We start from the raw sequence: 13,406 nt of genomic DNA on the forward strand, positions 1-13,406 counted from the left end.
ATCCATAGTAACTAGTCGGAGTTAAAGAAACTCGTCTCGGTTACATACCTTTTTAGCGCATGCTCGGCTTTGTAAACATACTTTTACAACATTGTTTCTTTTAGGCTAATTAAAAATTTTACCAACGTGAGCTCCACCAGCTGACTCGGTTACATACCTTTTAACGCACGTTCGACTTTACCAACCCCCTAACCCAACAAGGGGCTTTGCATAGTACCTCATTTGTATTTGGGCTTTGCATAGTACCTCATTTGTATTTCTCACTTGTTTGGTTAAACAAACCATAATTACGAAACTAGTTTGAAAAAATTAAAAACCACAATTATGAAAATATTTGAAAAAAATTAAAATAAAAAACAAACCATAATTACGAAAATAGTTTGAAAAAATTAAAAACCATAAATACGAAAATAGTTTAAAAAAATTAAAATAAAAAAAGTTAATTTGAAAGAATGATCATTCAATGAATATGAACGAATAGAATAATTCAATCAAAATAAGTTAAAGGAAAATTGAAGAACCATTTAGCATATAAATCCACATCTTTGCCTATACAACGCCCGATGTGGGAGTTGACATTAACATAAACAATACGACGCCGTCTACTGAGGTTTGGGGTTACCCGATGAACAAGTAATTGATTCATTCGACAGATAAAAACACAACTCAACTAAAAAGATGAACTAAAAGTCAGTCAGTCAGTCAGTCAGTCGGTATTAGTAATAATAATAATATGGGTCTGCCGGAAATTGTTCAAGTTGCCCGGAATTATGCCGTCATGATCAGAATTCAAGGCCCGGTCAGCTTCAATTCAATTCAATTTCCTTAACTCAATTTGATTCTAATATATATTTCCACAGGACCCAAAAGGATTGAAGATGCGAAAACATGCTTTCCATCATTACTTGTATCTATCTATCTAACAAACTAACAAACAAACAATTCCATATTTTTTTTATATTATTTATTAATTTTAACATATTTTTTTGGTTATTTGTAGCTCTGGAACAACCACTCTTTCATCATCTGGAATCATATTACCTACTTGTTTTGATCATGGTTCATTGGTTATAACAGTTGCTTCAATAATTGAACCATTTCTTGCATCTAAACACAGGGATATTATTAACATCTCTTCTCAGGTTACACTTCACTTTGTTATTTTGTTATTATGCTATAGAGTTAGTTAGTTATTGGTGTGTAACTCTGTGTATATATGTTTTTTTTTCTTATAAGATTGACCAGGTCAAACCCGAGTTGATTCCTGGTGCACAGATTGATATAATGGCAGAGGTCAAACTAATCACTTTCCTTTTTATTTTATTTAGTACCTATGCAGCTAATATCGGTGATATATCGGTTATCGGTCCCAAGCAAAATATCGGTACCGATATTATCGGCGATATTGACCGATATTTTGGATGCCTTGGTTGATGTGGACTCGGAGGAAGATTTGATGGCTTACGATTGAATCATGTTTCAAATATTGACACTTTTGAGTTTACTATTAATAATTATATATATGTACGCTTTTATACATGTACATATATAAATTCTGCATGATATTAAAACTACCGATATCCCACCCCGATAACCAATCTCTCAATACCTGTCCTTGACGGAAAATTCGATTTTTTATCGCATTAACTGCATAGTTATTTAGTTACAAGTTATGTTTTATCATGGTAACGTCAAACAGGTAAAACAAGATAACGGGTTAAATGAGTTGAGTGGGTCAAGATTCGTCTAACGTGTATTTAGTTCATAAAACCTCCTAAATCATTTTATTCGATAACAGGTTTTTTTTTATTAAGCTAACACAAACTAACCGCTCCGTTTGAACAAGTTTAAAACTTTTTACCCCTTTTTGGCAGAACCCATTTGACCCGTTACCATAGGACCCATCCTGACCCATTTGTCACCTCTATTTATTTCATTTTTGTTTATTCGTGCAGGGGAATGATACAAAGTCTGACAGTGAAACTAATCACTGGCTTCCTGCTGAACTTGTAGCTTTGGTATATACATTTTGCTTCTACTGCAGTTTTTTTTTCTAATAAATTTGTTGGTTCTAAATTACTGCTAATAAAATATGCACTCTGTAACTATAAAGATCAAAGTGAAATTACAAACTAGTTTATCTTCAAGTGTGATATGAATGCCAAAAGATATAGCGGATGTAATATACTCTTCCTCATGAAAATTGTATCATTTCTTTGGGTTAACCTACATCGGGCGATATTTATCTCTACATGTTAATTATGTAAGCTGAAAAGAAAACAGGCCAAAGTCTTCCCGAACGTATACGAAACACATAAAACTTTCTAAATCATTTTGTTAAGATAACTATTTACCATTGGAATATTATATCTTTTGTAATCACATTTGTAACCTCTAGGTTTATCTCAAGAAATTTATTACAAAATATTGTTTATTTGTGATCATTGCAAGATACTGTTTGATTTCTTTTGGTTTATGGCAAATAAAGGTCGACATCCCTGCTTCGTCCGTGGCTCTCCAATCTTTAATGGGGGCTTCCTCTGGATCGTTGGATCATGGTTGGGAAGTTGGTTGGACTTTGGCTTCTTACAATGATGGTCATCAATCATATTTTGATTCTACACAAAAGGAGGTATTTGACAAACATTCCACCAATCCTCAAATAGTATAGTTTTTGCAATCAATACTTAAATATCTATTTAGTTGTAGGGCTGTCAACGCGGCACCTGTCTAAAACACGATAAGACCTGTTAATAAAAAAAAGTGTGAAGTTTGAGTTTTTTAAATAATTGAAATTAGTATGCTACGCCCCATCATTACTCCTTATTGGTACATGAAACGTAAAACTGTTTTATATATTATACCCATGATATATAAAGTAGTTAAACGAGTCGTATTCATGTTTGATACTTGTGCTAAGCGCGTCGTTTCTAACCCGTTAAACACAATAAGACCCGAGTTGACATCCCTATTTAGTTGTAGGAATATTTATGTTTTAAGTGATTATTTCAGGCTTCACGGTCTACAGTCAAAAGTCAACTTGAACCGATTGAACCAAGCCTAACTGGGAAACTGACAACTCGAATTGCTATACTGAAACTTTCGTCTAGAAGCTTTGAGGTATTTTTTCTGTTTTTCTATGCCTTAAGTTTTGTGTATAAAGAAACAGTGATACGTATCAATCAAGAGCCCATTAAATCTGGTTTTGCTGCTTTTTATCTGTTTTTGTTTCAGTTGCATAATTCACAGGAATGAGTGGAAAATAATTTTGTGTAGGATCTGCCAAATTGAACACATCACCCTCAAATAAACAAGGCGATCTTCTTTTAGCGATGGGTGCTCCATTTGGTGTATTGTCTCCTGCTCACTTCTGTAACAGGTAATGTGGATTATCAAGTTTCTGCACATTTTTGTTGTTTTTATGATCACATAAAAGCACTATTTAATGTTTCCAATGAAAGTCCTTTTTGAACCACCCACATGTAGGTCTGTAAATGAACCAAACGTTCAGTGAACCGTTCGACAGGAAGCTCGTTTAGTTAATAAACTAATGAACATGAACATAAGTTTTTGTTCAGTTAGTTAAACGAAAGAACATGGACATATGACTTGTTAGTGCATTTATGTTTGTGAACGTTCACTTACGTGCGTTCATTATTTTTCGTTTAAATTTCTAGGTCTGTTACAATTTAGTCCAGTTATATGAAATTGAAATATCATCCATTACCGTTTAGTCTAATATAATAAGCTTTTAAGCCCCCAAAAATGAAGTTAATGCTCATTTTTAGTTGGTATTCGCTCAGTTATATATGTTCACCTACATCCAGTTATGTTAGTTTGCGTTTGTTTATACTATTAACGAACAAACATAAACGAACACGAGCACAGTCATTTTCTTAACGGACAGACATGAACAAGAAACTCCGTTCGTTTAGTTGTTCGTGTTTGATCGTTTGTTCAGTTAAAGCTAAATGAAAGAACACTAACATGCCCCTTTGTGTTCGTTCAGTTAATTTACATGCCTACACACATGCCTTGTTGAATCTTTATGGTGTAAATTTGTGTTTTTTTTTTGGATTTATGACCGTGTATGGGATAGATGATCTTCAATATCTATATCAGTGTTAGCGTTATTTGTATGGTGTGATTGTGTGAAGGTATCTTGTGACATTAATTGACATATATACCCTTTGCTACTTGGAGCAGTATATCAGTTGGCTATGTTTCCAACTGCTACCCTCCAACTTCCTCAAAAGCTTCATTGTTGATGGCAGACATTCGGTGCCTTCCTGGTGTGTGCACACATATTTTCATGAACTATGTACAGGTGGTAATTTTGACCCATTACTCACAAATGTGTGTGTGTATATATATTTAGGAATGGAAGGTGGTCCGGTTTTTGGGGAACAAGCAGAGATTGTTGGTATGCTTACAAGACCACTGAGACAGAGGGGTAGTGGTGCTGAAGTCCAGGTGATGAAACAATATTGAATGGAAGCCAAAATAACTGAACCGTAACTGAAATAACCGAACCAACGGTTTGGTTCGCTTACCAAAAACAGAACCGAACTGAGAAACCGAGAAAATCAGTTCAAGTAATAGTTAAGAATTTAATAAACGGTTCAGCCCAAAAAATTTATATTAAAACGTGTATTAATCAATTAATCATTAAAAAAAATAGGCCAAATTTTCAGGCCCAAATTTATTGTTTTTGGTCAAATTTTTTTGTTTGGTCCAAAGTTTAAGCCTAAATGGTAAAACCTAAACCGAACCGAACCGAACCTAAAAAATCAATATTTTAAGTAATTTATAAGAAATTTATAAACGGTGTGCCCAAAAGATTTGAATTTAAATGTGTAATAATCAATTATTTTTTTAATAAACAAAGAATTTAGGCCCAAAAGTGCAGGCCCAAGTTCATTATTTTGGGCCAACTTTTTATGACCCTAATGGTAAAACGAACCGAACTCGTTGTGAAACCGAAAACCGAGCGGTTTTCAAAAACTAAAAACCGAATTTTCAGTTTTTGGCTTGGTTTGAGGCCAAAACCAACCCAATTTTTCAAGCCCAAATGGTAAAACCGAAAATGATTCGAACCGATTGTAAAAATTGAAACCGAATGGTATTCAAAATCCCAAAAACTGAATTTTCAGTTTTTGGTTTGGGTCGAGTCCAAAACCGACCCAGTTGACATCAAGAAGTTAAAATTGTGTTTCTGTTAAAAAATATTAAAAGCTGGTTATGATGACAGCTTGTAATCCCATGGGACGCCATTATAACCGCCTGCACTGGATTTTTATCACCCAACACAACCAACTTGAAACATCCATTGAAACATGATAACGGGTCCCGTTTAATCCATCCAAACCCCGCTGAGCTGGCGATGTTTTCTATATGTCTCATTACCATCAACGATGGCGTGTGGGCATCCGGTGTTTTACTCAACAACCGTGGACTTATTCTCACAAACGCTCACCTTCTAGAACCATGGAGGTTTAAGAAAGCATCAGCCAATGAGAGTAACTATAAAACAATGTCAAATATCTTTTTCGCCCCTTCAAATGAAACAAAAGATATAAAGTCAACGGCGTTGGCTTTTCAATCTAAGAGAAATATACGGGTTCGTGTGGATTATATGGAGCGTTGGATTTGGTGTGACGCGAGTGTGGTTTATGTGTCTAAAGGGCCTCTGGATATTGCAGTGTTGAAGCTTGAGTTTGTGCCTGATAAACTAAAACCTATTGTTATGGATTTTACTTGTCCCGCTCCTGGATCAAAGGTTTATGTTACGGGTCACGGTCTTTTTGGACCTCGTTGTGGTAAGTTTTAAATTTTATCTTTATTATGAAGTCCGTTCTTGTGGTTTTGTTAATGTAAAAGAGACTGGAATAATAATATATGAACTCTTGTGATTACAATAGAGGGGTGCTGTCAATATATAGGAAACAAACCAGAAACCCTAGACAAACCTACTATGGGCCCATGTGGTGTGGCCTAAATACAATTACCTACTGTTGGTGCATTTTGTGACCGTCGCTATGCAATTCAGACCATCGGAACGCCACAGGCGAAGTTAGCACAACTTCGCCTTAGGCGAAGTTAGAACAACTTCGCCATAGGCGAAGTTGTAACAACTTCTGCCTTAGGCGAAGTTATCACAACTTCGCCTTAGGCGAAGTTAGCACAACTTCGCCTACTGAAGCCCAGGCCCGTGAATGTTTTGTCTATATATAGTTGTGTCTTGTTTAGTTTTAGATAAATCTAGAAATCAGTGTGTGTTTGAGCAGCTTGTTTATTGAGAGAGAGTAAGAGACTAGAGTCGTGTGAGACGACCCGAGGTAGAGCTCACCTCGGGTCAGTCGTGTTTCTGTTTTGTTACGGTTTGTAACGTGTTTTATTATTATATAAGAATCTGCAGATTTGTTTATCCCGTTCTTGTATTTGTTCGTGTACGTGTTTGTGTTCTTTATCTTTACACCAATAAACGAGTCTAGGAGGATTCCGCACTCCTAGACCTCGTGCGGATCTCGTATCGATCGGCGACGCCCCGTGGGGACCTACACCTACTTTCATAAAATATTCTCCTTTGGGCTAGGGGCGTAAATGCGCCGAGTTGAGCCAAGTCCAAGTAGTTCACGAACGGCTCGGCTCGTTTACGCCTCTACTTTATGCTTATGAAATTTGCAACATTTTATATGTAGAAAGCTTTCAAGTACAAATTGCATATTTGTGTATTATACATTTGATATAAGTCTGGCAAAAGTTCTCTATTTTATTTTCAATAGAGGGCTGAAGGGGGGTATTTTGGACATTTGACTGATGGTTGAGCATTTTCCTTTTGAAATGTGTGGTGAATAAATTGATGACATGGACATGTATGGACCCACAAGATTTCTCTATTTATGGCTCTTCAGTTTCTTATAAACCAATTTTTGTATGAATTTGGCATGTTCAGACTTTCTTCCATCATCTTGTGTTGGAGTTGTAGCAAAAGTAGTTAAAGCACGGAGGTCTAGCGGTCAAGGAGATGCACCGGCAATGATTGAGACGACAGCCGCCGTGCATCCTGGCGGTAGTGGTGGTGCTGTTCTTAATTCAGAGGGTCACATGATCAGTCTTGTTACAAGGTATACATTTTATCAAATATGAAAACAAAATTTTGATATTTCAACGCTTATCTTTTAATTTTGAATAAAACTAATACTGGAAAATTTATGCATTAAGATTACACCATGGGTGACTTTTGACCCGTTTGACCCATTTAATCTGCTTTGCTTTCTGTTAGTCTATTGTTTTTGTTATGTGTGTTTGACCCTTTAGAGATAAAACATAGCCCGAATAGACCCATTTATAGTTAAACGAGTCCAAATTGCCACCTCAATTTTCTTACCGATACTGCTATTCCCATACCACTAGTGTTCATGTTTGACGAAGTAAGCAAAGAAAAAGGAAGGCATTCTTTTTTTCATTCCGTTTCAACTAAGGTTGTTCAAAAAGCTCGCGGCTCGTGGTTCACTCAAAACTCGCTCGAAAAAGCTCGATTCTAAATGAGCTCGACTCGACTCGGCTCGATTTTTAAACAAGCCAAGCTCGAGCCAGGGTCAGCTTGGCTCGTGGCTCGACTCGTTAGCTCGGGTCGTTGTCTCGTTTAGATTAAACCCTAAATTTTAATATCTATATATAATAATATCATACCAAGAAATAAATAAATAAAAATTATACATATGTTATGTCACTCGATACCTAAAACCTTATAAAAAATAACGAAAATAAAACTAACAAGTTTATAAATTCTCTAGTTTATAAATAAATTTTATCTAATATGTATGTTAAAATTATATTATTTGTATTTTATATATCAAAATTTGTAAAATATAAAATAAAAAAAATACAAATAAAAAAAATTTAAAAAATTAAAGGAGTCCGGCTCGACGAGCTCGAGCTCGATTTTTCAGCTCGATAAAGAAAACAAGCCGAGCTCGAGAACACTCTGGCTCGACTCGACTCGGCTCGTTTACAGCCCTAGTTTCAACGTTATAAGTTTCAAATGTTATATTTTTAAATGTAACACATTCTTTTTTCATTACCTTTCAACATTAAAGCTATATTTTAAATGTAACACATTCTTTTTTCACTTCCTTTCAACATTAAAAGTTTCAATATCTATCACCTTTGTGTGTGTGTGTGCGTGCGCGCGTAGTTTGAAGATAATTGTGATTATGAACGATATCAATTTGTAGTCTTCTCTTAGGAATGTTTAATAAACCGTTTGAACAAGTATGGTTCAGTTATTTTCAATCTTTATTAATTTGTATTTCAGTTTTGGAATACGCAAAATGCAAACTAATAATTGAAAAAGATTAAAAAAAAACACGGTTCAAACTGCTTAAAACCACATAACTAACTCATGCGGTGGTTGAGGTCAAACATGAATTGTATCTTTACCACCAAAAGTAAAATGGTCAAAGCTGCAAATTCGGCCTTTTGTGCAAGCTAATGAGATCTTAATTCGTTGATGCAGCAACGCTAGGCATGGTGGTGGAACAGTGATACCTTATTTAAACTTCAGCATTCCATGTGCAGCATTGGAGCCTGTTTTCAGCTTCTCAAAAGGTTTCTTCCTTATCATCATGCATGAACTAGTTGCATCCTGTGACTGATTCTTATTGTTGAATCTGTATGTAGAGATGAAGGATATTTCGATCTTGGAAGATCTTGACCGACCAAACGAACATATGTCTGCAGTATGGGCATTGATGCCGCCTGTATCTCCTAAGCCCAAATCACATGGAGAAGACGTTAAAGATCCAAAGGGTTCCAGGTTCGCTAAATTTATAGCCGATAAAAAACCGTTGAAACAAGCATCACCTCCTGATAAGACGGGTCTTGGTCCTTCAAAAGTTCTTCCCAGCAAGTTGTGACAAAAATACCAATAATGGGTGATTTGTTGTAATGTATTCGATAATCGAGTGTATAACAACTCTAAATCTTGATATTCGAATTATATTGCATTAGTGTTTCAATGTGTTTTAAGTTATATAAAAATGTGAATTATTGTACAAGGGGTGTGAAGATCGGAACTAAGTATATGTGGAATTTATTGTTAGACGATCTTCTGTGATAGACCGAGGGCTAGAATTTAGACGCCAATTTATGCTTGCATCTTATTTTGTTCATTTTTCTTTATCTTTAATTGCCAGTTTCTTTGGGATTTTGATGTATATGTTTAATTTGGTTGATGATTCAATATGTTTAATTGTTTGGTACCATAGGGATTTGCAACTTCTGTGCTTAACTGATCAATATATGTTAAATCTGTAGCTTGATTCAATATGCACTCCCAACTGTTTGATGAAACGTCTCAATGAACTGTGTTGATAATCAATGAAGGACAAAAATAGAAATGGTAATCATACATCATGAGAGACTGAACAACATAGATATTGATATAATCGGAAATGGTAGAGGTATTTGTTTTATAGTTTCCAATTGATTTAAAACACACGTTGGTATCCTATTGGTATCACGACTTTGTTTTAAACAAACTGAACCGGTTAAATTCTCAACGTAATGCGTAAGGGAATTTGGCTAGTTTACAACTAGAACTAATTACATGGATGGTCCCCGTAATTTGTCCATTTTGAACATTCACAAAGAGGATATGATTCATTTTTCAAGTTTGCAAAGGTGATGGAGACGAGAGAAGGAACAACGATGGTGCACATTCATACATCCCTTAGCTTAATAAGACAACTTGCCATGGTCTCTAATATTATTTGTGCAAGTCAGGGTTAACTGATTGCAAGTTAGTGGGTTGAAATATATGTAACCCGAACCCAACCTATATTATTAAACGGGTCATGTTAGCTAACCCAAGGGGAAAATTATCGTACAAAATAAAAAACTGTCCTAAACATGCGAATTAGAATTAAATAGTGTAATTATATATACAAGTGGAGTAATTATGTAAGTAGTTATTTTGCATGTAGTGTAATTACATTGCTTGTATATATAATTACAATATCTGATTCACACGCTTAACACGTTAATTTGATTAGTATTTGATTCAAACCCGCTAACCCAAAACAGTGTCGTGTCACCTAGGGGTGCAAATGAGCCGAGCCGAGCCGAGCCTGAGCTCGACTCGTTTAACATGCATAGAGCTCGAGCTCGGCTCGTGAGTAGATTTTTAAGCTCGAGCTCGGTTTGGGCTCGGCTCGTTTACTATTTATCATTTATTTTTTATATAATTTTAATTATTTTATATATTTTTTTCTATTATAATTTTATGAATAAAATAATAAATGTCATTTAATTATTTTTATTTATTTTTTCATACCATTATATATATATATATATATTATTAATATAATTGTTAAATATATATTTTAAAAAAGTTATATAAATGATGGCGAACTGGTTGAGCTCGATAAGTGAAGCTCGGACTCGTGCCGGTCACCATATGTTTGGTCAATTGGTCTTTAGAAAGAAAGTAAAAAAAAAGTGGGTATTTGGAAAGAAAGAGACTGAAACCCAATCTGGAGAGGAAAGAAACAGAGCCCGAGAAGAAGCTTGATTTCAACTCCCTTCCGATCTGATGGAATAGTGAAAGTGAAATAATAATAATAATAATAATAATAATAATAATAATAATAATAATAATCGGATGGAAGAGAATTCAAATTCAAATCCAAATTCAAATTCAGGATACAAGCATTATGTAGCAGGACTTGTTTCTGGTGTTTCTATGGTCATTGTTGGCCATCCTTTTGACACTGTCAAGGTTACCTTACTTACTTAACCTTCTGATTCAATCCACATTATTTACTCACATCACATCTATATTATTATTATTATTATTATTATTATTATTTGTCAGGTCAAGCTTCAGAAACATAATACTGAAGCTCATGGATTCAAATACAGGAATGGATTTCACTGTACTACTAGGATTTTCAAGACCGAAGGAGTATGTCTCATTACAACCTCTAATGTTGCATTGTAATTATATGTATGTGTGAGTGTATATATATATATATATATATATATATATATATTTGTATTAATGTGCTTTTATTGTTGAATGGCTTTTTTTCCCAGGTACGAGGACTTTACCGAGGCGCTACACCGTCTTTTGTGGGAATGGCAATTGAAAGTTCCCTTGTTTTTGGTATTTATTCCCAAACAAAGCAAGCACTGCAGGTTCTTATTTGTATACTTAATTTCATATTATGTTTTTATAATAAGTTTTCTGTTTTTCATTTTACCTGAATTTTTGCTATTCAAGGGAGGAGATTTTAACAGGAAGCCAGAGCCCCATATTGTTATTCCTTCAGCAGCTTTTGCTGGATCCATTATCAGCTTTGTATTGTGTCCATCGGAATTACTGAAGGTAAGTTTTTTTAAAAGTTAATATTATTCTCTGTAATTCTTGAGTTGTTGTTGTGACATGCTTTTTTCCAGTGTAGGATGCAAATTCAAGGTACTGATTCTGTGGTTCCAGCCTATCGAAAGTACAGCGGTCCTCTTAATTGCGCGATAGAGACCGTCAAAACTGAAGGGGTAAGGAATCTGTGCTTATTTTGTCATAGTGACAGTTTATTAGATTGTTAATATATTTTTTAAAACCAATACGTTAATGGGTTGTGTTCCGTAGAGTTTAGTTTAGGATACGAATATTCATCTCATCTATATATAGCCTTGTATATTATCAGTATATACATATGCACACATAGTCGGGATTTATACAACCATGGGCATAGGTGGTTGGGGGGGGGGGGTTGTCATCTTGAGGATGATCGACTGGTAGAGCTGCAGGGGAAGGACGTCGATAATAGGTTTGTAAAAGTGGATTCAGAGGAATGAAAGACTCGATATTTTCGGCATGTATGGGAGTTAATATTCGGAGAGGTAGTACATGATTTAGTTGAGATGAGATTTTAGGATTAGCAGAGAAATATACTTGATGATAATAAATGTGACATCAGCCATACAGAAATACCTGTCGAGACTAGGAGAGCAATATTTGTAGGGCCTTTCTGTAGACGAGCATAACCTAAGAATACACATTTGAGGGCTTTGGGAGCTAACATATCATGACTAGGATCCAAACAATGAACGAGATAGACGCACCCAAAAGGACGGAAGCGAAAGATGATGTGAATCTCGATCTGGAAATGGAACCTTGACAGGGATATTGTCTCGTCGGATGGCATGCATATAATAAGATAGCATGCAGTAATGTTCCAGCAGTTTCAACTGGGCGTCGATTTTTTTCCTTCGGTGGCAACCGTTTTGTTGTGAAATTTTAGGAAACGAGGACTGATGTAAATTGCCTTGGATTGATTACATATAAAACAAGCTCTAGCTTAAGGAGCGTTAGATTGTTTAAAAATAATCAACCCAGGTATGTTAGAGGATACAGTTTTGGTTTATATATTTGTGTGTAGTACCTTATATCGGTTTATATCTTATATACTCTTACTAATTGAACTTGTGAACTTATTGACTTATTGGCAATAATTATATTACCAGGTTAAGGGCCTATTTAGAGGAGGCGTGGCAACTCTATCAAGGGAAGCCGTTGGAAATGCTGTATTTTTCAGTACATATGAGTATTTAAGGCATTCTTTGCATTTACAGTTAAAAAATTCTTCATTTGATCACAAAAATCTGCTCGATGTTGGAATCGGAATCGTGAGTGGCGGTCTTGGTGGTATAGCGGTACGCATCATAATATTATTAATCAATATTCTTTGTCTTTTTTAATTACTTTGCCTCTTGTCCTCTAATCTGTCTTCTTATTTCAGTTTTGGTCTGCTGTTCTTCCTTTGGATGTTGCAAAAACTATCATTCAAACTAGCCCAGACAACAATTTAAGTAAAAATCCTTTCAAGATTCTGAAATCAGTAAGATATTCACATTTCTATATTGTTTTTTGCTCAAATTATTAATGAAAAAGGTAAATAATTTACATAATTGTTATTATAGATTTATAGGAGGTCTGGGATTAGAGGATGCTACACGGGCTTAGGTCCTACAGTTTCACGGGCGTTTCCTGCAAATGCTGCTGCAATTGTTACATATGAAGGGGCTGCAAAACTTCTTGGAATTGTACGCGATTAAAATGAACCCGGGTAAACAATTTTTATTTTTGACATTTTTGCACAAGGTTATACTTGTAATTTGACAGTCTCGTTATCAACGCGGGGACTGGGGAGTGATGTACCAAACAGTTTTAGCTAAGATTTTGAGTTAGTTGCAGTCCTATACGGCTATACTCCTATCTTCTATATTTTGTCTCTTCTTTTCTTTTTTTTATGAGGGATTTTGGATGTAGAATATTCATTTAAATTCATATAGCTCATTGCTTAATGGTTAACGGGCCTAATTTGTTTGTTTTTATT

General features: G+C 35.1%; 1 protein-coding gene and 1 pseudogene across 2 annotated transcripts; both read left to right on the forward strand.

Annotated features, from left to right (window-relative positions):
* The first annotated feature begins 610 nt into the window (after nt 1-610).
* Nucleotides 611-9,021, forward strand: LOC143576985 (glyoxysomal processing protease, glyoxysomal-like; annotated as a pseudogene). Its single transcript, XR_013143033.1, has 14 exons — nt 611-799; nt 861-907; nt 1,001-1,142; nt 1,237-1,293; nt 1,956-2,018; nt 2,489-2,632; nt 3,013-3,120; nt 3,277-3,379; nt 4,207-4,292; nt 4,379-4,473; nt 5,252-5,819; nt 6,956-7,127; nt 8,522-8,613; nt 8,686-9,021. The product of XR_013143033.1 is annotated as a glyoxysomal processing protease, glyoxysomal-like (transcript).
* Nucleotides 9,022-10,693: 1,672 nt separating this feature from the next.
* LOC143577000 (mitochondrial arginine transporter BAC1) lies at nt 10,694-13,292 on the forward strand. The gene is made up of 8 exons (XM_077060956.1): nt 10,694-10,783; nt 10,880-10,969; nt 11,101-11,202; nt 11,288-11,392; nt 11,464-11,562; nt 12,535-12,723; nt 12,810-12,908; nt 12,991-13,292. The coding sequence occupies exons 1-8, from the start codon at nt 10,748-10,750 to the stop codon at nt 13,123-13,125; spliced, it is 855 nt and encodes a 284-aa protein (XP_076917071.1). The 5' UTR covers nt 10,694-10,747; the 3' UTR covers nt 13,126-13,292.
* The last annotated feature ends 114 nt before the right edge of the window (nt 13,293-13,406 follow it).

This window comes from Bidens hawaiensis, unplaced genomic scaffold (genome assembly GCF_021521415.1).
Source record: "Bidens hawaiensis isolate Kalapana, Puna unplaced genomic scaffold, B.hawaiensis_p1.1 tig00028455_1, whole genome shotgun sequence".
Taxonomy (NCBI): Eukaryota; Viridiplantae; Streptophyta; class Magnoliopsida; order Asterales; family Asteraceae; genus Bidens; species Bidens hawaiensis.

Coding starts and splice junctions, on each gene's coding strand:
- LOC143577000 (XM_077060956.1), top strand. CDS start 10,748: ATGGTCATTGTTGGCCATCCTTTTGACACTGTCAAG. Junction 10,784..10,879: donor ATCCTTTTGACACTGTCAAG/GTTACCTTACTT, acceptor ATTATTTGTCAG/GTCAAGCTTCAGAAACATAA. Junction 11,393..11,463: donor GTCCATCGGAATTACTGAAG/GTAAGTTTTTTT, acceptor GCTTTTTTCCAG/TGTAGGATGCAAATTCAAGG.